The sequence below is a fragment of the Carassius gibelio genome, chromosome A16, assembly GCF_023724105.1.
Source record: "Carassius gibelio isolate Cgi1373 ecotype wild population from Czech Republic chromosome A16, carGib1.2-hapl.c, whole genome shotgun sequence".
Taxonomy (NCBI): Eukaryota; Metazoa; Chordata; class Actinopteri; order Cypriniformes; family Cyprinidae; genus Carassius; species Carassius gibelio.
In genome coordinates, this window is record NC_068386.1 from 18,240,645 (window position 1) to 18,265,681 (window position 25,037).

General features: G+C 36.1%; 3 protein-coding genes across 4 annotated transcripts in view; 1 reads left to right on the top strand and 2 right to left on the bottom strand.

The window, feature by feature from the left end:
* Positions 1-1,703: 1,703 nt before the first annotated feature.
* LOC128031030 (pleckstrin homology domain-containing family A member 8) lies at positions 1,704-13,751 on the bottom strand. The gene is made up of 13 exons (XM_052619220.1): positions 13,563-13,751; positions 13,070-13,186; positions 11,962-12,117; positions 11,150-11,280; positions 10,738-10,896; positions 10,591-10,631; positions 10,402-10,505; positions 10,056-10,317; positions 8,223-8,308; positions 7,523-7,581; positions 4,651-4,852; positions 4,452-4,513; positions 1,704-3,578 (listed from the first exon to the last, which is right to left on the bottom strand). Exons 1-13 carry the CDS (start codon positions 13,600-13,602, stop codon positions 3,381-3,383), a joined length of 1,617 nt encoding a protein of 538 aa, XP_052475180.1. The 5' UTR covers positions 13,603-13,751; the 3' UTR covers positions 1,704-3,380.
* Positions 13,752-14,532: 781 nt separating this feature from the next.
* LOC128031052 (peptidyl-prolyl cis-trans isomerase FKBP14-like) lies at positions 14,533-16,591 on the top strand. 2 transcript variants are annotated; one of them, XM_052619266.1, is made up of 4 exons: positions 14,533-14,870; positions 15,229-15,380; positions 15,554-15,710; positions 15,974-16,591. In XM_052619266.1, exons 1-4 carry the CDS (start codon positions 14,674-14,676, stop codon positions 16,041-16,043), a joined length of 576 nt encoding a protein of 191 aa, XP_052475226.1. In that variant the 5' UTR covers positions 14,533-14,673; the 3' UTR covers positions 16,044-16,591. The 2 variants fall into 2 exon arrangements, with proteins under 2 accessions (XP_052475226.1, XP_052475225.1); XM_052619265.1 differs by having other exon boundaries at positions 14,538-14,870; positions 15,554-15,681.
* Positions 16,592-19,419: 2,828 nt separating this feature from the next.
* LOC128031013 (beta-chimaerin) overlaps positions 19,420-25,037 on the bottom strand; it is a 47,484-nt gene continuing 41,866 nt past the window's right edge. The window contains exons 10-14 of the mRNA XM_052619184.1: positions 23,995-24,168; positions 22,642-22,719; positions 22,280-22,417; positions 21,728-21,833; positions 19,420-21,324 (exon numbers count right to left, since the gene is read on the bottom strand). Coding sequence (XP_052475144.1) covers positions 21,153-21,324; positions 21,728-21,833; positions 22,280-22,417; positions 22,642-22,719; positions 23,995-24,168 — 668 coding nt within the window. The 3' untranslated portion in view covers positions 19,420-21,152. The remainder of the gene's footprint in view (positions 21,325-21,727; positions 21,834-22,279; positions 22,418-22,641; positions 22,720-23,994; positions 24,169-25,037) is intronic.

Below are 25,037 nucleotides of genomic sequence, written 5' to 3' on the forward strand. Positions count from 1 at the left end.
AACTGATCATAGAATATGTAATCAGATTCCAAAAATAAAGTACTTGTAATTAGATTATATTACATTTTAAAATGAATTAAATTAATATGACTGACAATTCAAATGATTTCTATTTAGTTTATTTTGCCTAATTCTCTTTTTATTTTATCCTTTCCTTTTCTGAATGCCAGCCTGGGAAACCCTGGTGTGATGTAATGTATAATGCAGTTGATGATAACTAATTATTTTTTTCTTTTTTATAATAATATGGTACAAAATGATCCTATTTAAATCTGTGTGTTAAACAAGTCACATCTAAAAGTAATCAAACAATAGTCAGATTAGATTACATACAATGTGTAATCTAATAGACTAAATTACTAACTACTAACTTTGTCATTTGTAATCAGTAACAAACCACAATTTGTAATTAATCTACCAAACACTGACTATTTGAGGGGACAGATTTGTACAACCCATGTACACTTATCAGCTAGCCGCAAGGAAACTGGAAAAGGCAGCTGCCATATTGTAAGTATGATGATTATACCAATGCAGGTTTAGTGGTGTCACATTTCGAGTGCTGGTGTGGTCTAGGACGGAGGACAGTGAGCCTCACAGGCAGGAAACAGAGAGGACCCAGCTGTCCCAGTGAAAATCCCTGACCTACGGAGGGAATGGCAAACATGCAAGGTGCAACAGAATGGCAGGGAATGAACCACATAGCCTACACAAACACATAAACTAGAAATAAATGGACAAATAGCCAAGAACAAAGGGCCAAAATAGAATCCAAAATAGAATCAACTAGCTAAATTTTACTGACAAAGGCAATAAATGCTATAGAGTGCAGTGATGATGTATTTTAATTTAGACCAACCTAGAAAGTTAGCATCACCCTGGTTGCCTCGACAAAGAGAGGCTTTTAGATTCTTGCAGGTTATAAGCCAATATGAATTTCACCGAGTGACCGATGTGTCAAAGCGGCATACAATTGCAGGAACATATATTTTCACATTTTGAATTTATATTTTATTCATTTTTTGTGCCGAGACCTTAGCTCAACAGCGAAATATGTCAGTCTAACACACTGAAAAGCAGCGCAGTGGAATGCAAAAGTTATTAACTATTAACTTAATATTAACAAAAGCATGTGGGATATTGCTTAATGAAAAATAGTTTACATTCTCTTTGGTCTAATAAACGTATTAGACCTCCCTTTCTAAGAAGCTTGCAGTCAGGTCACTGCAAAACTCATGGGCCAAGACGTTTTTGAGAGAGTGTTGCAAGAGGTTAATTTGGCATACAAGTACCAATTCCACTGTGCTGCCTGCCCAAGATGTTCTCCCGAATGTATAGCTCCTCTCTGAACTGTCATGATACTCATTTAAATAAAAACTATATTCAGTGCTAGTAGCATATTTAGTCACTACGGATTAGTAATGTACCGTACATTACATTTTCAAGACAGTCAAAAAAAGCCCACTGCCTCTAGTTATCTGCTATGTGTTTAGACAAACAAAACCACCAGAAACTGTTCTCTCTCTATCACACATGCACAAGTGCCCATAAAAACAATCCTTCTATTCTCGGCCCTTATTATTGAGTCTAGAGATCATCCTTGTTGTGGTGAGAGTATCGCAGCAACCACGTCCAGATATTGAAGGATTGCGTGTCATAACGGTCACTTAATGACACCTAATGACTTTGAAAATACAAAACTGTTTCATGACATTTTGCATATTTTTTATTAAAAAGGTTAAAAACACTACAGGCCATTCAGTATAAATGACATACAATTTAAAAATTACAATTAATAAAAACATATAAAAAGGCATATCATATAGACATATTTTAAAAATACTGGATGGCAACATGGATTCTGTGTGCTATTCACGGGGGGGAATTTTTTACATTATTCTTTAATGCTGTCATGCTAAAACTTCAACTGAATTTAAAGGGATAGTTCACCCAAAAGAAGGTATTTTGAAGAATGTTGGTAACCAAACAGTTAGTTAACGCTAGCCATTTTTGATTTTTTTTCCATAACATGAAAATCAGTGGCTACATCAACTGTTCCGTTACCAACATTCTTCAAACTATCTTCTTTTGTGTTCAACAGAAGAAAGAAACTCACAGAGGTTTGCCGACACCCTCATAGTGTTCAAAAACTGAATTACTTCATGTTTCACAAGGAACATAGAACATATTTTGAGGAATGTCTCAGTATTTTATAAATCATATTATAATTTTTTGGTTACCAAAATACTTCAAAATATATTTTGTGTTCAGCTGAAGTAGAAAGTTATACAGGTTTGGAACAACATGAACATTCTGACATTTACAATGTTTGGAAAACATATTTATAAAGCCAATGCTTTTTACTTTTAAAACTTTGTGGGATGCAGTTAGAATAAATCTTAATCTAAATCGGATTCATTTTGAAATATAAAAAGAAAACCCATGCAACGCAACATGCAAAAATTAGTATCATTCATATGATTTGAGAGTAAGCATAGCGTGATTCTTACGATAAAATAAACAGAATTAATATTCATATAAATAAGTCAATAAATAAAGTCACTGGGGAAATATCATGACATCTATCTTCTTGAAGCTGCATGTTTTTTATAGTAGGAAATCTCTTCATTAAACTATGAAAAAGAAACTCTCCTTTGGTCCCTCTCACCAAGTTGTTCCTACTAGTCCTGAACTGGAGCCATTGTGAATGTGTTTAAATTAAGGTTAAGTCCCTGCAAATAATAGCCCACCACAGTATCTGTATACTTAAGTACTTGGTTTTATGAACACACTGCATGTTCATCTGAATCCCCAATAGTCTCTGAACAAGTTCTTAGTTGTGTGTTACTCTAAAACGAATGAGATGCGAGTATCTGAACAAAAATAATGCACTAGTTCAAGTGAGAAGAAAAGCAGAAGTGCAGCTTTGCCCTTTAACTGTAAACCTTCACTGCCAGGTAACCAATATCTTCAGCTTATCTGCCATTTATGCTCTCGTGCCTAAAAGTGTATGAATAAACATACAACCAATGTCAACAAAACACTTGATCACTGCACTGAAGGTTTCTAAAAATAGAGCTGTTCCCTGAAAACACTTGGAATCACACCCTGCCCCCCTCACTAAGCATTATTTTGATGGCGGTCACTTAAATTTCTCAGGGATGACCGTCACTGGAGTCTGCAGATGCCACATTATCCAACACACTCTTACTGATCAGGCTTTGCAAGCCTTGGATTCCCAAAAACCTCCCTGTTTTCTTCAACACTAACTTCAGGTTTGGTAACCACGGCAGGCGAAAGAGTTACAACTTCACCACTGAAACCGATGAGCTGTGCCAGAAGCAGGTTCTCGGTTCTCTGTGCGGGTGCGTTTGGATCGGTCACACGACCTCGTCTGATTCCAAGCTGTACTCCTCATAGACAGAGTCCAGGATGGACAGCTGCTTCTCGATAGCTGGCAGGTAGATATCCAGGTCTTGATGCATGCCGGTCATAAAGCCTTCCTTCAGCTCATCGCCTTCATGAGAAACCAGAGCAGCCATGAAGTCTTCATAGGACGGGGCGGCCCGTAGAGCCAGCTAACACACACACAAACACAGTCAGAAAGGCAGACTGAATGCATGTTATGTTTTTTCAAAGCTGTATATAAGTATATTTTCAATGGAACCGGAAGGACATTGTCAAAGAATCTATATGTGGGGATCTATATGGGTGGAGCTGGGGGAAGTGGAGGGTTTCTGATAGTGTGCTACAAGACTTCCTTACTGTAAACACAGATCAAGTCTATTTAAATGTTAAGCAGAAAGCTCAGTGACTGCGAATGCCACAGAGACCAAGCAGCTCATTGCATGTCATGATGATGTGACTGTCAGCAGACTGTATTACCAGCTTGTGCAGTTTAGAGAATGACTGCACGATATATTTCATACTTGGCCATAAAATAAATTAATACATACATGCATACATTAAATGGCATATATGTCTACACAATACTGTCCTATCACAATAAAATGTCAAAAATAAAATCTAAAAAACAAAATGGTATAAATACAAAAAAAAGCATTAATAAATCAAAAATTGGTTAGATAGATACTGTATACATGAACTGATAGGTGTTGGGAAGTTCCTCAAAGCCATTTTTAATTTTACAGTTAAAATGAAGAAAGAAATTGTTAATTCATGGCCACACTATCTTGTTTTTTTCCCTTCATACTTACATTTTTTATTTTATTTTTTTATTCTTTTTTTTTTACTGGATTTTTCCTTTTTGAAGCTTAAGGCAAATTGCATAAAGTTTCTTTAAAAAATTATAATAAAAGTAGAAAACAAAGCAATTTTGGTATTTGACAGAGACATACAGTAAACAGAACATGGTGCAACACTAAGATGTCTGATTGTTTATTTATTTACTTATTTTTATGGAAAAACATCACTCATAACACAACACTTACTGCAAAGACACCTCGAACAACCCATCCATGATATTGCCGTAGTGTCTTTCCATAAGCATTATCTAAAAGAAGAAGAAAAAAAACTTTCAGCAGGAGACATTACAAAGCACTGATAAAAACATGATAGGTGAAGGACAGCTGTTTGAACCAGGTGTTATTTTCTTTTTGCACCCATTTTAAATTTGATCAGGTGACTTACTAAGAGCTCCCTGCACATCCTTCATCCCTGTATTGATTTCAGAAAGGAATTCTTTGAGGAACTTGAGTCCACGTTTAAGCCACAGCAGCGCTTCTGTGGCCGAGTTCCGCACCTGTGCCACTTCCGTCTCCACCTCATGCAGCACGATGCTCTGAAGGGTGGGGAAACTCTCAGGATCAGACACCACCTTCTGTTGGATCTTCTGATGGAGAAAATAAGGTGCATCAACTCACCGCCCATGCTATTATGCCCTCTAGTGGTTTATGGTGTTTGCCCAAATAAACCTTGCTGACCCTGTTAAATACTAGTTAATTACTCTTGGGAAAAAATTCTGACTTCCAAAGCCATAATTCACATACTGTTATATGCAAGGAAGCTCATTAAAAAACAGCCTCAAAGTCATCACAGATATAACTTTGAGTGCTCAAACATATTAACCAAATATTTTCTCTGATGACAAATTGTTGATTTGCTAAAACACTATGCATTCTGATTCAGTTTGGTTTGATTATATTGGTACAATTTAAAATAAATTTTTCTAATATGCTGAAGACACAAATATATATAAGCTTGATAAATGTATTTATAAATTCCCAGGATACATTTTTCCAAGCAAATTAAGGAAGAAATAAATGGGTAATTATTACAGATGATTAAATTGTGTGTTGAGTATCATCCTAGTGAATCTATAATCAAGGGTGCACATAGGGGTGGGCGATATCTCGATATTTAAAATATATCGAGATATTTTTTAAACACGATATGGATTTTGACATATCGTATATATCGATATATTGTTTATATTCTGATTCCGCCACTTTGCTTGTTTGCCTTCCCTGTGCTGTGCTCGCCCCCCCGCCTCCTTGCTTTTGTCCCCTCTCACCTCGCGTGTAGAGAACTAGTCAAAAAAAAAAGACAACTGGCTCCATTATATGGAGATACTTCAGTTTTAATGCGTAGGGCGAACGGCAGGCAGATGTCTACTGTAGGGCCCAATGAAACGCGGAGGGAATCGCGCAATCCAGTCATAAAACTGGAATTTACAGTTTAACGCGGAATGTCACGGAATTGGTCAAATTTTAAATGAATTAATCAAAAGTCGGTCATGCACTTACATCAAATCGCGAAATGGACTAATATCTGCAAATATTAACCCGGAAAAGTCTATTTAAATATGAATCCTGCATGTTTTGCGTGTCTGTGTCAACGAATGGAGCAGAAGCGCGTCTTCATTCATTAAACACGGAAGCTCGCATAACGCTCGCGCTGATTTCATTGTCTTTCCTCTCTCTAAATAAAGACGTGAACACATGAGGAACATCTGCAGAACTGCACTGAGAGTCACTTCATGAGCATCTGACCGTTTGATTTGAGTAAGACTAGCTCATATCACATGATCACAGACTGTGGTATCACATACACAGAACTGTAAAGTTAAACCCGTCAAAATAAAAGTATTTGACAGAAATCTATTACTATTGTACAGCAGAATGTAGATAGCCCACTACTACTACTATTAAAATGAAACTAACATAATTTTATAAGGAATAATCACACAACATTTCTCCCACGTTTTATTTTTAATAGTAAATCCCCTTTGTTTACCAAAAAATAAAGTTTGCTTAATTTTAAATAATTAAAAGATAAATTAAATGAATGTTTTATGCCTTCATTTGATAATCAGAAAAATGTAAATACACAGAATTTCTGAAGGGAAAAAAACATTTCACATAAGGCTATTTTAAGAATTGTTTTTAACTAATTAAGTTGTTTTTATGCATTTAAATAATTGCACATGCTAAAGACAGAATTAGGTAACAATAAAACATATGGTGAAGAAAAAAATAAAATATTTCATAGGCCCCTTAACATGTAATATTTGCCATATTTGTTTTTGCAGTAGTTTTTTGGGGGTTATTTTTCCTGTAAAGATATCGAGATATATATCGTATATCGAGATATAGCAAAATATATCGAGATATATTTTTTGCTCCATATCGCCCAGCCCTAGGTGCACATATTTTTTTCAGCCTGGTTCTCTTAAGAGAACCTGGAGATTTGGTTTGGTCCTCCCACTGAATATAGCTCGACCCATTAAATATAAATATAAACAATTAATTAATAATAGTAAGAATATTATTGCACTTTATTTATTTAGAGTTTTTTTATATATAAAATTATAGTAAATACACTAAATAATAGTGTGTGATAATATTATTAAAAATAAAAGGCTGTCCTAGTATTAAATACAAATAAAAATTTTTTATAGTAAACTTAAAAATAAAATGCTTATATCTACTACTACTTTCTTTGTTTGCCTCTTTAAGAAGAATCACTTTATATAATCCCCAAATTTAAATAGCTCTGGATAAAGGCATCCAAAAATAAATAAATCAAAGCGTTTTCATCATGTTCAAACTTAAAATCAGCAGGCTTTTATTTTGGCAGGTTGCCAGCAAGTTTACCCACTTGCGTAATTAGCGCTGCTGCTGATTAAAGAGCGTCAGAGGATGAATGTCACAGTTTTGAATTGTGTTTTGAAAACTGCATGGCATAGCCTAGATTTATGCTTTCAGATTGAAAATAAAACTTATATAGTACAGTTTGTTATCTAAAATGGTAATTGTGTATTAACAGCTGTCAACCATGTCGGTACGCAAATGCGCTGTCAGAACATATTTATATAACGCATTTTTTATTTTGGTCACGCATGCGGACCTGCGGACCACTTATGTGCACCCCTGTCTATAATCTGTAAACCCACTACTCATGTCATTTAAAATATGCCAAGTATTCTTTACAGTTCTTGTTTTTATTAAAATGAGGATGCGGTGAGTCTTAAAGAATGTCATTGCTTGTATGTTACACTTACCTTGATGTTTCCCACAAAATCTATTTTAACTGGAGCAAAGACTGTTGGTCCAAGCTTGTCTGAGGGGAGAGAGTCTTTGTAAGTGCTGTGTCAGTTAAACTGTTATTCTCTGGCTAAACATACATTACTGTTCAAAAGTTTAGGGTCAGTTTTTCTTCCTTTTTTTTTTCCCCAGAGAAATACGATCAACCGTTACCCAATCCCCAATCACTTTAAAAAGCATCAAGCCCATTCGAACTATAGACGAAAACAAAGTGAGGGTACCAATAGACTAATGCTGTCACCTCCAAAAAAAGTGCATGACACCCCAAACACATTGATACGGTATGTTTCTCAGAAGTAAGAGATGAAAGGTGAGGAAATCTTTTGTAAAAAAGTTTTATAATTGATTGCTGACAGATTTTCAGGTTCTTAGCCTCAGTCATACTTTAACAAACTGTCCCAGTATAAAGACATAGCAGAGCATGCATGACAATGCCTGAAGGAGAATGAGCTTTTAATATGAGATGCAAATTATTTAAAAAGTCAAATAAAACCAAGTGCACATGGCGAGCCGACACATGCACAAAGTGACAAAACATAAAGCATTTTACAACCTTTAATAACCACAAAACTAATAAAAGCAGAGAATAAGACTACATGGACTGACGGGGGAAAGGGCGTAAGAAAGGGAGAAAGTGTGAAAGATAGAGTGTCCTACCTAAAACTGGTACTATAGCATAGCAAGAATCCAAAAAGGCCTGTGTGGGAATACCACTGCCGTCCTCCAGTATAATATCACTAAATCTACAAGAAAAAAACCACAGACAATCAGACAAGGACAATACATTAGTACCCACGTCAACAAAACACGTTTATTTGATGAAATAAACCACCAATATAAAAGCAGGCATAGCCAAAGCAGAAGAAAACCATGCAGTCCTTAAATAAGAAGAGCACACATTAAATACAGGTTTTATAAATGAGATTGTACAACCTTCACACAGTGATATACGTAATACTGAAAAGGTTCATATCTCAATACAGACAAGTTGCTTTGATAACATTCCACATTACTTGTTCAATTTCATTTCAGCCCAAGAAAGGCTGTCGGAACAGGTTAGTGTTATGGTTTCTTGAAAGAGATGAAAGAATAATGAATAGCACAAGAATCTACAAACCCTCATCACCAGCTGGGCCTCATTTTGAGCGACCAAAAGAACACATACCATGATGAACATTTAATCATGAACTTTACAGGATGAAACAACTATATTGAAAATGTTAGACTTTTAGTTATGGAACTTTCCACAAGCAGGGTACAAGTAAGAGTCTTTCCAGCGAGGAAGGTGCTTGACCATTAACTTCTACTTCAGGAAGCCAATTTACTTATTATTTTAGCAATTTGAATTTACATTTAAACGAATTAGTAAATTTGAAATTGTATTACATTTTACACTTTTAAATGTAATTTTATATGAGAGGTCTGCAAACCATGTTACCAAAATATTATTCATCTAAATCAAGTTTAAAATCTGAATTATGGTTAAAATTTTAGCCCAAATTCTAAAATCTGCCACTCGGTAGGGACTAGCTAGTTTGAGATTTGGTTTATCGTTATTAATACAAATGTATTTCCAATAAATTACAGAATATTTATGTACCGGTAATCATTTTTCTTATAATATCTTAGATGACAGGTTTGCAAAAAAGTCTTCCTGTAGAAAAAAATTATTATTGCGCAATTCACAATTTTTAGGGCACTTCAATATTATGTCAAAAAATTAGATGACATTCAAAAATCTCTCTATTTTAAGATGAGTACGGATATATGATTTATTTATATATGTGATGTTAAGACGATAGTTTTTCTAAAATAATAAAAAAATTGTTTGGTTTATTAATATTTGTGTATCTAATGCAGAAAAAAAGTCATGGGACAATAAACTGTATCCTATTTGTGGAAAGTGTCTATTATATCATAATCCAACCATGTGAGACGCAACAGAATAACAGTATCCAGTATAAGCATCTGTCTTATATTTACTTCTATAACTGACAGAAACGTTTTAAACAAGTGACAAAAGCACAATCGTTTATCTAGAATTTAATATATAGACAGACCTGGATTTTAGACCAATGACATTTCACTTTGGGTGGAGCTACCCTGTGCAAAGTGACAAATACTGTACAGTCAGTGACAGTCTCGTCGCACATCATAGACTTCTATTAAAGTGCATATCTGTCAATGCATTTTTCTTTTATGAACTTTTAAATGAGTCCAAATTGGTTTCTGGGGTATTTCACAGTAAGCCACAAATTCTTGCAACAGACCTTACCTTGTGATTATTCCTGTAACAGGAAATAGACAGGGACTGATCGCTTGTCACCTGGTTACTTTGGACACAACATTACTCAGTGGAGATCTTCTAAGTACCTATTAGCTTATAGCTTGACATTAGCATGTTTCAAACAAACACAACACATTCTGAAGGGTGTAAATATGTGCTGTACGTTCATCTTGCTTCCTTTAGAGGATCAGAGCGCCTCATACCTGTGGCTCATGGTGCTGAAGAATGTGTCCACCTTATCTTCCTCTTCTGGCTTATTCTCTTCCAGGTCAGCCTGGATTTCTTCAGTGACCTCTTCTGTTTTGTTCAGAGTAGGGCTCGGTGAGACTTCCTGTTGTTTATCTTGGGCAAGGTCTGCTTCTTTTGTCGGTATGTCCTTCTCCTCTCCTACAGGATTCTGTGTGCTTGATGAAGAGCTATTATGAGGCTCCATGGACTCCTTTTGGTCCTCCATTAAACCACTTCCTAACAGAACAAGACATAGACAAGAGAGGAAATGATAGCTGAGGTCTGCTAAATGTTTCATGTTTAACTTAATGCGTGGCATACCTGTAGGAGATGTAGTCATGTTTTCTTCAGGAGATGGAGGTGGTCCGTTTTCTGGTCCACGCTCATGTGCTGATGTCCCCGAGGTGTTTATTAAGTCCTTTTGTCTGCATAACACACATATTAAACATTTTAGAGAAAAACAAAAGCACAACTGACCCACAGGAGTACATTAACATGAACCGAACTCACTTTTCTCCTGGGTGCCGATTTCTTGGATCAGTCAATTTGATCTATTAAAAAAAGGAAACAATCTATTTTAGATTCTGACAAGCTAATCTACAATTTACAAAAGCACAATCTTTTGTATTTTCCATTGGGTGATTATGTTTAATATACCTTCTGAGGTTTGATGGTAGCCACGGGAGGAGAGCCTGGAGGGGTCCTACTCAGAAGATCAGGATTGAAAGTCTGGCTGGCAATCTGCATGCACTCCTCCAGGGTCTTCAAGAAGGTGGTGCATGTGGACTTCACTAGATTTCCAGTCTCGTCCCCTACCTGAAACCCACAGACGGCAAAACTAAATGTACGTTTTAGAGTGGCTTGACCAGTCTAACCGGCTATTTTTGTGCTAAAGGCATAACTACACAAAATCGGAATAATAATACAATTCATTAGTGCAAGTATGAACTACTAAACACTCTTTATAGATGTAAGAAAAGCTTGAATATTGTTTAATTGCATAAATGTCAAGTCCTTGAAAGATGCAGTAAGCGTAGTGTAGGTTGACTCAACACAAACACTCCCTTACCTCGCCCGAATCAGCTGCCGTCTCCGCGAGAGAACTTTCTTGTATTTTGTTCACTTGCTGAAGGAGAAGGTCACAGTAAAGCCTTAGCTCAGACATTTTTGTTTTCAGAGCCTCTGTGTTTTCCTGGAGCTCTGAGAAGATAAAGGAGACTTCTGTTGACATTCATTTTCTTCATAGACTTAGATTGACAGCTTTTTGAGAAATTGCTAAATGAACAAACAGCATGATTGAAATGGGTTTTGTAGTCCCCATTAATCATATAAAACCCAGTTTCCTGTATTTTACATATTGTCTATTAACTGGCTAGTTAGGGATAACAATATAGTATACAACGATCTTTAAAAGTTTGGGGTCAGAAAGATTTTTTTTAAAGAAATTATTCATTTTATTCAGCAAGGATGCAATAAATGTATCAAAAAAAAACAAAAAACAACAAGACGACATTTTCACTTGTTAACAAAACAACAAAAAAAGTTACAAAACTTATATTTCAAATAAATGCTGTTCTTTTGAACTTTCTATTCAACAAAGAATGTTTCCAACCTTTTTAACATTGATAATAATATTAAATGTTTCTTGAGGGCCAAAATAGCATCTCATAAGGATTTTTGAAGGGTCATGTGACATTTTGCAGTTTTTAATGCAGCCTTAGTCACCACAACAGACTTCTTTCTAAAACATTAGTGCTGACCCTAAACTATCGACCTAAATGGTAGTGTATATTACATCATCATATTTCATTGTCACATTAACACAAGTCAGATGATCGTCATAGAATATCTTGTCTATAACAGCAGAAATAGTACACTCACCCTTTTCTCTCTTGGTTCGGTTGTCTGTGAGACAGGCTTTTGCAGTCCCTAACGCCACAAGCCATTTCTGCCTCTCTGCTGCATTAATTGCCCTGAGATAAAAGTATTGTTCTCCTGGAATGATCAGATCAACCCTTGTGAAATCCGATGGGTGAACTACAATGGGCAGGAGGAGGACAAAGGAGATTGTTAAGCCATGTATGAGATCAGTCACAAAAGTTGTAATACAGTACTTGGGTGTTTTCAACTATTGACACTTTTGGCCCTGTTAAAAACTTGTTTATTCTCTATACTCTCACTTATTTTTCAACAGTGAACATTCCCATTCAAGTAAAGCAATAATGATTCCAATCACAGTCTCACTACATCTCAAATGAAGCATTATGTTTAATAGCATTCTATGGTGGAAATGAGGGCACAGGAAATTTACATTTTAAACATTTTTCGCATAAATTATTTGTCTTTTGTTTTCGTACGGATAGAATTTTATGTATCCTAAACATAATTCAATAATATGTTCACACTTTTGTATTAATTTGATGAAAATACAGGCTAGAAATGAGGTACAATAAACTTATTCTGCTCACATGTCTTCTATTTCATTTCAAGCTCTTCACGGTCTCAAAATCTATCAGGGGCAACTTTGTTGTTGCAGTGGCAATAATAATAAATCATTTTCATACAATAAATATTGTAAAAATGGTGTGTTTACAGTTAAAAACATGCAATAATTAATGCTTTTATGATTATTTTATAATTAAGATTAATATTCTTGGTCTATGACAATGATTAAATCACATAGTAGTAAAAATAGGTTCTGAAGCATATATATATATATATATATATATATATATATATATATATATATATATATATAAAATAAAATAAATGTCACAATATAAACCTCATTAAAAAAAATCAGCTGAATGTTAGCTGTGAACATGAAAACATGAAAATCAGCCCCTGGGACATAAAAGTTCCTAAAGATGAAGCAATATCCTCTTGCATAATCATGTGTTTTGATATCCCGAAGCATAAAAACAATAGATGCTTGTGATATAATGGTTATTAGGTTTCCTGTTCAGGTTAGGCATAAACTTTTCCTTACCCTGTATTTCACACACAGATATTTTGATGCTGCCCTTGCATCCTTTCCATGCATCTTCTTGACAGTCATAGTAGGAAAGAGTGCCACCCTCAAGAACAAACCAACGAGGCTGCCAGCCTTTCAGGATAAACAACAAAGCAATGTGATATTGTTTTCACAGCAACTGACACATGTAACAATGTACTGGATGATGTTTGAGATCCATGAAGATAACATGGCTTGACTTGCTCTTCCAGTCAAGAGAAGGCTTTTTAAACTGAATAAAACTAAATCTATTATATAATCTTGGTACCAAAACAAAGTTTTCTGAAAACAGTCTTAGCAGATGAGTTGTAACGTTACGTGGTTGAGTTGCTACCAGCTTTGGAAAAAATATCGGCACAGAGAGCTAAAGAGGATGGTGACTTAACATCATTTATGCACTGCTTGAGCTAGCAAACAGGCTAACAGCTTTACAGACTACCCTGCTTTACGTAATATAACTTTAACATACCGCTTATATAGTTGGTCCATTTATAGAGAACTCCCTCCATGGTAGACCTTCTCTTGACAATTCATTACTTAGTCGTGGCAAGACTGAGACCAACACAGCAGAAACTCGAGATAATTATTTAACAACGACGAGCATGCGCGCAAGACGCAAAGCGACTGCTGGAGAATGAGTTCACGTAAACGACTGACGTAAAAGTTTCGAGAATGCCAATCCATGTGATCATTAGAGGGATCTGCCCACATACGTGACGTCTGTGGGATTTTCGTTTAGCGAACCTCTCATTGGATGCGTTCTGAGTAGATGGGCGTGGTTCTGTGTAGTGTCCAATGAAAATTAGATATGGGTGGTTAAGGCGCGTCCTCAGAAAAACTGACCTATGCTGTATTTTAGGGTGGTAACTTTTACATTGGGAATTTTTGAGAGTGATCTGAGGTCCGCTAGTCGGTTCTTTCGAACAGTTCGTTTCAAAAGAACCTCTCATTTTCTAAATTAAACGGTCGTTTTTTATTACATGTTATTGTAATTGTGATTTGTTCCAGGAATTTGCTTAGCTCATAATTCAACTCATTAAAATGTAATTTAACCCTAAATATATAATTTGTATTTTTATTAACAGTACTACAGGCTGTCATATTTCCTAACTTGTTTGAAGCTATAAGCTCATATCAAACAAAATGTAATTTAGAACCTAAATATGTCATTTGAAGAATTTTGCGAGTTTAACATTAAATAACATTCATGTATTTTAATATGTCATACAAATACACTCATAAACATGTCAAGTACGTTTAATATGTAACATTTCTGCTGTTGTGAACAATGAACAGTCTTGACTTCATAGTGAACTGCTCGATTCAAGAATTGTTCAGACCAGTTTGCAAACAGTTTAAACCTATGGTTTAAACCGATTCAATGAAAGGAGTCGACTCAAAAGAACGACTCGTTCACAAATTGGACATCCCTAGTTTTGTGGAAAAAAAGACCCCCTGTAGAATTTTCGCTTGCCACGTCGCAGCTGCACAGCTTGTAGTCTGGGACGTTTTCAGAACCTGGCTGTGCATGAAACATCAGCTAAACTGTTCTACAGTGTTAAACTGTTCTTTATATTAAGATGATTCTAGAGTTGTGGACATGCGTTTTTTCTGCATTGTACTTTTACGTGCAGGGTGCAAAACTTCCGGAACCTGAGGTCGAAATAGAAGTTTTATACAAACCTTTCCTTTGTCATCGTAAATCCAAATACGGAGATATTCTTCTGGTTCATTACGAAGGTTTTCTGGAGAGTAATGGCACAATGTTTCATTCCAGGTGACATCTAATAACCATCTAACGCATGTTCATACTGTACACTCTGCTACACATTGCAAGAACAGACTTTATTAACCGAACCCTTGCATTTATTTATTTTTTCACTGGGAATGCATTGGTTAGCTGTCAAAATGTGTTTTATTGTTGTCGGATATATAATTGTTAATGTTTTGTTACACGTGTTGCTGGTTTCTGTCTGGTCCAGTTCTTTAGCTGATCTGCTGCCAATATCCAAAAACCAGCTTAGATAGCATCTACTATGTTTCGCAAAACAGCTACTAACTGAAGCTTGGTTTTCCCAGCAGAGTGTGCATGTTTCTAGGCTTTATTATTAATGCACATGTCTTGTAATTGGCAGCCGCCGTCATGGAGACAAAAACCCTGTTTGGTTCACGTTGGGAATCCGTGAGGCGATCAAGGGCTGGGACAAGGGTCTTCAAGGCATGTGTGCAGGGGAGAAGAGGAAACTGACCATCCCTCCAGCTCTTGCATATGGCAAAGAGGGCAAAGGTGTGCCAGTAAAGTGCATATGCATAAAACATTCGAGGAACTGTGGTTTTCTCCAACTTTTGATATTGCATTACTCATTGACATTGCATTAAGTCTGTCTAAAATGCCTTATACAAATGTATAGCTCAGATTCATTAGCTATACTGACATATTTGGCTATGCTCTGTTCTCAGGTAAAATCCCACCGGAGAGCACACTGATCTTTGACATTGAGATCATCGAGATCCGAAATGGACCTAGATCACATGAGTCCTTTCAGGAAATGGACATCAATGACGACTGGAAACTTTCCAAAGCAGAGGTTCGTCAGAAAGCAGCAGTCCGTCAAGCGTGAGATTTATAATACTCTCTTAAGCATAAAAGCAGGTTCATGGAACAGTTCTTAAAAGAACCATTTTTCTTAGTGTAAAGAATATTTTAATAATCCCAATAATGTTTCTTTCCACTATAAAGATTTATTTATTTTATTTATTTATTTATTTTTTGCAGTGGACAGATTATATGAATGTTAAAGGTTATTCGTGGAACACTCAATGCCAGTAATACATTTCAGAGAGTTATTTGTGTTATTCTTGAACCCCTTTCTGTTTTAGGTCAAAGAATACCTGCGTAAAGAGTTTGAGAGACATGGATATGCCGCCAATGACACCCATCATGAAGTGATGGTTGAGGACATCTTCCAAAAAGAAGATGAAGACAATGATGGATTTATATCAGCTCGGGAGTTCACCTACAAACATGATGAGCTATAAAAACATCACACTCCTGCAGAACAGCGTCAGTGTTGTTTACCTTCAGAGATTCCAGCATTTTTCCATTTACAGCTTGTCAGTGTCATTTCATGTCATGTTACAGTAGATCTAAACAGGTATTCTGTTATCTACAGGTCATGTCTGTAATTTATTATTTTAGATTTTTTTAAATACACTCAGGTGGTGGTATGTTTGAGCCGTTTATAGAATTTGAAGATCTTCTTCAATTGCAAAGGGTAAAATTCTCCTCAAAGAGAATCCCCAAAGTGCCTGTTAACTGAAATATTGAAACTTTTAGAACATTTCAGTGCTGATTTTGTTATAGTATGTTTGTGTCACTTTTTTAGATGAATTATGCAGTGATGTTTGTGATATTTATAACATATTTAGGTAAATTTGTCTGGAGTAGCCTGTATGTATTAACTTGAATAAAGTTGATCAGTTCTGTGCTGCTTGTCACCGTTGGTGTTGTAGTTTTAAACATCATCACTAGAGGGAGCTCTTCTCTTAGGTTGTTCCTTGACACAAAAAATTATTATCTAAAATGTCTCACATACAGTACTCATAGATATATACAGTAATATGCAAAAGTCTTAGGCCATTAGTATTTTTACAACAAAAAGCCTACTGGTTGTGTCAGTAAGAAATATCAGTTTACATTTCCCAACATTTCTTTTGCCATTAATTGCAACAAGCCAGTGATATTTTTGTGTGCACAAGGAGTCTGACAGCAGCCAGTGCTGCACACAGAGATCTGATCTGAAATGACATGAAGAATCAGAAAAAACAGACTGATTTTCAGAAATTATGTCATAAATCGATTCTATTTATCTGTTGACCTCTATTAACTAATTAAAATCAACATTTGGTGCGACCACCCTTTGCGTTTAAAACACTCGCACTTCGTTTTTCAGGTTGCTTTGGAGGAAGGTTTCTTCAAGTGTCTTGGAGACGTTGCCACAGTTCTTCTAGATTTTAGTCTGTCTCAGTTTTTTTTTCCTGATTCCTCATGCAGTCCCAGACAGATTGGATGATGCTGAGATCAGATCTCTGTGTGCAGCACTGCCTGATGTCAGACTCCTTGTGCAAACAAAAATATCACTGGAATATTACAATTAATGGTGAAAGGAATGTTTGGAAATGTAAACATGAAATTTTCTGCTGACACTACAGCAAACGATAGAAATAACTGACCTAAAACCTTTTGCTGTCGTTGTTGGTGAAAATACCAATAACTTAAGACTTTACCACAGTATTATATAAATATATATATATATATATATATATATATATATATATATATATATATATATATATATATATATATATATACACACACACACACACACACACACACACACACACACACACACACACACACAAGAGGAAACAAGAGGCACTCACAATGCAGTCAAGTGGCCTTTCATTGACAGATGGCATAGTCATCATCACACCTAATGCAGATAACTAGCGTGGTGTTATAACTAAAGTTATTTGCAAACAACAGCATTTACTCAAGAGTAATGCTTAACAGCATTCCATTCTTTCACTATGGCACAGTTACATAAACGTAAGTTACGTAAGTTAAATTCACAGTTCTATTTCATTTCGCACCAGTAGATCCGTCTCATATCCGTCTCAAATCACCTTGGATAAAACATCCAAACGAATAACTTCTCAGTGGGCCAACATTTAGTAGGCTACTGTTAATCAAACCAAATCTATCCTTATACAGAAAGGGTAAACATTTACATCATATCTTCTGGATATCCTTCATTAAAAAAGGGTTTCCTTTAAAACTCCCCTTTGTGAATAATAAATAAAAGACTACAAACAGACAAACAATAATAACTACTTACATCTATAGAGTATACCTACAGTAGGCTATGTCTTTCTTTTTGCAAATATGCCTAAATGAAAAATGCATATGAAGCGTTCAGCGTCCTTCAGCAGAGACAAAACCCAGGTTACTGTAGAATGTAACAGGTGTTATTGAGTCAATGGCTCCACGCCTCCACCGAATGAGGGTTTTCTTCATTAACATCCTCTCTACACCACAAGCGAACGTCGCTCCAGCAACAAGACGAACTTCTCAAGATTCCATCCACAACTCCAGAAGACGCGTCGCGTGCTCGCAGTGTAAACAGGTTCATTTAGTAGGCTACAAACAGAAAAAAATAACTGGCTAGCTACTTTGCTGCAGCAATGTTTTTGTCATAAAAGTTGTTTTCGGGCATGGTGACCCGCACTCTTTTCTCCTTAAAACGGCCAGACCGTGACACTGTCCAGTTCCTCCGGCACGTGTGTTCACTGAAGCCAGGCTCCAGCCGAGAGTCGTCGTACGTCTCGCCGCTGATCAGACTTCCGTTCTTGTTCTCGCTGCCGCTCTGTTTCACTGACGTCTTGTCCGCATTTCCAGATTCGTGCTGGCCTTCTTTAAAATGCTTCTTGTTTTTTCCACTCAAGTTTTTCCACCAGGAGTATCTGTCTGCCATTCTAATTCTTCAATATACACTGAAAGGCATATTATTATCGTTTATAAAATGTTTACAAACTATATTTATGTATTTTTTTTATACATACAATGTATTTTCATTACTATCTATCTATCTATCTAGCCAAACTCATCACTTTAATGTTGACATTTTACGTGAGAATATATCTATCTATCTATCTATCTATCTATCTATGACCTCAAGATAAACTGTAATTTATTCATTTTTTTAACAAATCTACAGCCTTCAGAAACACTCACCTCAGCTTCAGGTGTGTTAATGTTAGTCAGAGACTGTCGAGTCTTTTGTTTCTTTTTAAGAAAACATCCAGCAGAACAACCTTGTAGCTTTTCTGTCTATATCTTTACAACATCACATAATGTTGCATCCCTCTGTCTAAACTATACTGAGTGATGAATTCATTCATTTATAGTTCACCTGCTGCTCAAACGCCCTCCTTCCGCTCTCTTATTGGTTTGTTAAACTTCTGGAGCTGCCCTCGGGAAGCCGGTTTCAGCTTCTCACTTCACCTGTGATTTGGTGAAAAAGTCACTTTGGGGCATATACCAGCTCAGCTGTCGGATACTAAAACAATGCTGCCGTTCACACCCTTGAATTTGGAACAAGAAAACCGAGCTTGGAGAAAACCAACGCCTAAAGAGAGCTGACCAAGCACTAATTACAGCAAAATATTTCACATACTGCAAATGTTAGGTGTTGCAACTTCAAGTAATAATACACAGACTACTTTAAGAAGTTCATTTTGACTGTCAATAAGTTGAGAATCAAGACTGAAAAGTAACCAGATTTACATAATTTAATAAATCAGCATTTGATAAATTACAATCATAATTACAATCATTTTTCAAAGAAATAGCTTTTTAAAAAATAGGAGAAAGATATTTTATCAATAAACTCAAATCAAGGTGACGGTACCATTTGTGGCTTATTATTATTTTTTTTTTTTTAAGTGAATGGCTGAATTCACCCCAGGAGTCCAAGATGAACACAATACACACAATTTTGTTTAGCAACAATGGTCCAAGCAGGGAGGAACAAGCACTAATTAAAAGATCACAGAACCATTTTGTCCATTCACAAGGTGATGACAGAGATTACTTAATTGTTGTCAGGGCGAAAAAAAAATATATAATTTGAAGGAGGCATAGGTAAATACAGCATTAGTGAACAAAAATAAAATAAAAATATTTACACTCCATGTAAAATTAAAAAGTGCTTTGAACATGATCTAAATTGCCTTGCCATCACCTACTTTATGTATGTATGTACATATATATATATATATATATATATATATATAAACACACACACAAACACACACACTTAATCATACTTGACAATATGTCAGTTTTGCAATGCTAATTGACCATAGGTTCATAGAATTTATCCTGTAGAGCATCAAGGTCAATGCACCATAGTTATCTCACATCAGATAAAAAAGGTTCTGTGATTTAAAGGAATACACCCCCCAAAAATGCTAATTTGCTTAAAATTGAATCGCCCTTTAAGCCATCCAAGATTTAGATTAGTTTGTTTCTTCATCAGAACAGATTTGGGGAATTTTAGCATTACATCACTTAATCACCAATGGATGCTCTGCAGTGAATGGGTGCCGTCAGAATCAGAGTCCAAACAGCTGATAAAAACATCACAGCAATCCACACTCCATTTTATCAATAAACATCATCATTTAACATCTTGTTAAGAGCTTTTATCTTAATTGATGGACTGGAGTCATGTGGATTACTTGTGGAATATTGTGATGTTTTTATCAGCAGTTTGGACTCTGAATGTGACGGCACCCATTCACTGCAAAGGATTAGGGTGACCATACGCACCGTTCATACGGGACACGTCCCGGCCAGGATTTTAATATTGCCTAAAACATCCAGAGCAGTTTGACCAATAACATGCAGGTATTGTACATAATCGACCAATCGTGGGGCTGCGTGTGAGAAGTTGAGATCTAAAAGGAACGATCAAAGCGATGCAAATTTGCACACGTTTTGTTCGTTTGATTTACTTGAAGCGTCGCTGCGCACAAATCTATAAAACAAAAGAACTAAGTGTGCCACAATTCTTCAAGTCAAACGAACCAACCAACACGTGAAAGCGATTCGAAAGCATAAGGAGCCGTCTGCTCTGCTTTTTATAGCTCTCATGAATGTTACACAACGATCAACCTGCACAGTGCAAATAGCCAAAACCTGGATATTTTAGGCAATATTAAAATCCTGGCTGGGACGTGTCCCGTATGAACGGCGCATATGGTCACCCTAAAAAAGGATCCATCAGTGAGCAAGTGATGCAATGCTACATTTCTCCAAATCTTTTCTGATGAAGAAACAATCTCATCTACATCCAAATTTTCTGCAAACTTTAATTTTTGTGTGGACTATCCCTTTAAACAAAATGCCCATCAATAATAATGAACTCTGTATTCAGCACAAATGTGTATGTACACACTCTTTTAAGTCTTTGAAAGATGTCTTCATTTCAGCTGTTTAAAACAAGATGTCCTCATGCTCTATCAGGAGCTGAACTATCAGTTTCTGGTATCTCATATCGTTGAGAGTGGCGAGCGCGTTCTGGTCCGGGGGCCGCATGAGCGTGGGGCCAAAAACGATTCCTAGGTTCTCGGAGTTCATGTAATTGTCCTTCTCGTGCATGGTGACCCTGAAAAACAGAGAAAAGATGTGGAAAAAACACCTCAGACGATACAATATTGATAATAAACATGCAAACTGATATACTTTCCATGGTTGGGGAAATGTGACAAAGCTGGCTCGGCAAGTTAGAGGTAAAGCACAAATCCTTGAGGATCACTGCGTACGTTTTTTAATTCCTGACGAGCTAAAGTGCCGTATTTCGTTTCCTGTTTCCTTCTAATCAGTCTTATAAGTTTTATATTCCACGGTGACAGGAAGTAAAATCACTCTATGAAGCTGCAGGGAGGAATGGAACAAAACCCTGAACACCCACCGGCTCTAAGAGGTACAGAGCCATGTAATGAACTATGGGGCCAGCACCTGAGGGAGCAGTAAATGTATGTGGAAATTCAATACATTTGCCATTTTACCTCTTCAGGTGTGTCATCAGATACCGCAGGGTTTCATAATGGGCAGGAGGAAGTTGGAGAAGACCATCATGAACTGCCTCCAGTCTAGAATCAGGGTCTGTTATTTCTGATAACAGAAAATGTAAAAAAAAAAAAAAAAAAAACACTGTTTAGAATTGTTCAAAGGCTGTTTCTCTGCTAAAACTGTCCCCTGTTCCATGATGTTATAGCAAAGTCCAAAATCGGAGAAATCATGGGATTTTTTTTCTCACAATTCTTTGAAAAATTTAAAGTAAAAAAAAAAAAACGGCATCTATTGGAAATATAATTCTTTTGTAACATTATAAGTGGTTTCGTCACGTTTGATTGATTGGATCCATTCATTCATAAATGTACTAATTAATTGTCATTAACTTATTCATTTTCAGAAAATGTGTGAAAGATGAAAAGATCAAAGTTGTTTAAAAAAAATAATGATCATCAAAACAGAATAGAAGAGTAAGATTCTAGTTAATTCTAACTGATGTATAATTGATATTTTATAATTAATACATAGTTATACAAGTCTCTTACTGGCTGCTTGTATGAATTTGGAGTAGACGTCATATGTGATGACTGAAATGGGCAGATCTCGCAAATAAAGCTTCAGAGCTCCGGCGATTATATTGATGTCTGGGTACATGTTGGCACTGATGTCTGCTTTCTCACCATCTGCAAAGTAGAATTAGTTATCTGTTGTGAATAACAGATTAATCACTATACTGTATCAACAATGCTTTGTTTTGAATGGAAAAGCATGGGGTTTTCCATCCAGGTTGCTTGTGGATAAAATACCAGTGATATAAAGGATTGTGAGTTTACTGAAGCATGTAAGCAAATGTTTGCTGAACACCTATGATGTACCTGATTACATTAGGTTTGATAATAATACAAACCTCTATCGAAGGCCAGCCGGACATCTTCAATGTGGTCTGTGAAGCCTGACACTCTGTAGAGACCCTCTGATTTCAAACCTGGAAGAAGAAGAAGTAACACATATTATTTACTTCAACCATCCAGTCTGTGGAACTGGAGGTAAACATGTAAATTAGTATTAGCCAAACTAGGGCTGAAACCAACAACTACCATATTTCCGGACTATAAGTCGCACTTTTTTCATAGTTTGGCTGGTCCTACGACTTATAGTCAGGTGCGACTTATTTATCAAAATTAAATTGACATGAACCGAGACAAATGAACCAAGAGAAATTAACCAAGAGAAAACATTACCGTCTACAGCCGCCAGAGGGCGCTCTATACTGCTCAGTGCTCCTGTAGTCTACACTGAAGACACAGAGCGCCCTCTCGTGGCTGTAGATGGTAATGTTTTCTCTTGGTTCTTGGTTCTAAATAAATGTGACTTATAGTCCAGTGCGACTTATATATGTTTTTTTTCCTCATCATGACGTATTTTTGGACTGATGCGACTTAAACTCAGGTGCAACTTATAGTCCGAAAAATACGGTAATCAGAAAATCAGTTCATGTTTTGATTATGCTTACGATATTTTCAATCTTGCCCAGTTGATCTATCATCAAATCACACGTGTGTCTTTCATTATGGAAAATATATGTGGAACTGTTCTATAGTCCTTCACTCATTTTAAGATTCTTCAAAAAAATAGGCTTTCAGTATTTTGGCTAAATTTGAAAATCACTTTCAATCTACTGTATTTATTTTCTAATTGTAAGAAGGATCGCCTTGTGAGGGACCATCTTCATAAAATGCAAAAGCAGCTATATAATTTCATGCGTAAAGACTGTGCAAGTTAAAAAATTGTATGATAAGAAAAAATGTATATGCAAAATTTAATTTGAGGATTTTATACTGTCATTATACATTTTTTTAAAATATATTTCTAGCAATGTAAAACTAGGGCTGTCAATACATAATTGTTTAAACTTTTATAAAAAAATAAAAATAAAAAAAAATCTATGGAAAGTAGCATATTTCAGCATATTTTTCTCTTAAACAAAGCAAGCCGAAAGCCGGTTGGCTAACATATGAACTAATTTCTCAAAGAATGCTCTCTTTATTGGAGGCGTCACCCAATAAGTCAAAATGTGGAGAATGTTTGGTCCTCTCCCTGCTGTTTTAGGTTAGTTATCTAAGGATTCTTCTTTTTGCACACCTTGATATATGACAAGGAGACGTCAGAGCAGAGGGCAGCTGCCTACAGACAGTGATTAAGTGCCTTACTGAAGGCCACAGGTGCAGCCTGAGATCTCCATGTTAAAATGTTCCAGTACCTCTGTGCTCGATCTCTTTGATACACATGTCCAGAACCATCGGCCTTGGCGTGTTGTGGGCTTTGACCAGTGTGGTGAGATCGCAGCTGAAGACCTTCTTGATCCTGCGGAGGTCCGGCTGACAGTCGCTGGGCACTAGTTTGGAGCACTGTTTGTGCACGTTCAGCCCGCAGTCTGCAAGAGTAACAGGTCAAAAGGTTAGAAGAGTGTGACCCTGTTGTCTCCAAAGAGGCAAGAAGACAGGCTCCAAGAGAATGGAGAAAGCGTCTACGTGTGTGTGTCTAGGGATCTGATGGAGGGTATATCTTCAGGGGTAAACAGGTGGGTGTCAGTCAAACTGGGTGGTACATTGTAAGAATATGTGTCACATGCTGCTGTGTGTTTGTGGCTCTGTCAGTCTGAGAGCGTAACCTTGAGTGACACATACATACACATACGTGAGTGCAAGTGTATGTCCTCTTTTTATGTGCGTGACGGACATCTGCTAAATTGAAAAACAATTCTTCTCTGGCCCCCAAATACAATGAGTCAAGACTGAATTTTTGTGTCAGACAGTCACATATTTTGTTCATTTGAAGCACCATAAGGAATCTGTGGCCATAAAGTTCTGAAAAACACCTTCCAGGTTTGTTTTTCAGCAACACTATAAAGTTACATTTGTTAACAGTACTTATTGCATAGGTATCATGAACTTACAGTATATAACTATATAACCTTACACTTTATTTTAAGGTATTTTATTGTTACAGTGTAATTATACATTTAAGTACTGAGAAATATTAATTAACTATTATATGGATAGGGTTAGGATTGGCTTTGGGTTACTTGCACGTAATTATGCATACTTTATTGTTGTTATAATAGTAAATACATGTAACGGGTAACATGGACACCTTAAAATAAAGTGTTACCCTATTTAATTATTACTTTTTGTGGCTATACTATTGAAACCATTTATGGACTGGTCTCATCCACTTCCATTACAAGTTAACTAAAACTAAAATCATTCAATATTCATTTTTGGGTGAACTTTAAGTTCGAAA

Bases quoted from the DNA above. Each gene is read 5' to 3' on its own strand.
- LOC128031030 (XM_052619220.1), bottom strand. From the start codon at position 13,602: ATGGAGGGAGTTCTCTATAAATGGACCAACTATATAAGCG. The intron at 10,318-10,401 runs GTATGCCACGCA...TTGTTCTGTTAG, and splicing joins CATGACTACATCTCCTACAG to GAAGTGGTTTAATGGAGGAC. The intron at 8,309-10,055 runs GTATGAGGCGCT...TTTTTCTTGTAG, and splicing joins TTCAGCACCATGAGCCACAG to ATTTAGTGATATTATACTGG.
- LOC128031052 (XM_052619265.1), top strand. From the start codon at position 14,674: ATGATTCTAGAGTTGTGGACATGCGTTTTTTCTGCATTGTACTTTTAC. The intron at 14,871-15,228 runs GTGACATCTAAT...TGTAATTGGCAG, and splicing joins GGCACAATGTTTCATTCCAG to CCGCCGTCATGGAGACAAAA. The intron at 15,381-15,553 runs GTGTGCCAGTAA...CTCTGTTCTCAG, and splicing joins ATATGGCAAAGAGGGCAAAG to GTAAAATCCCACCGGAGAGC.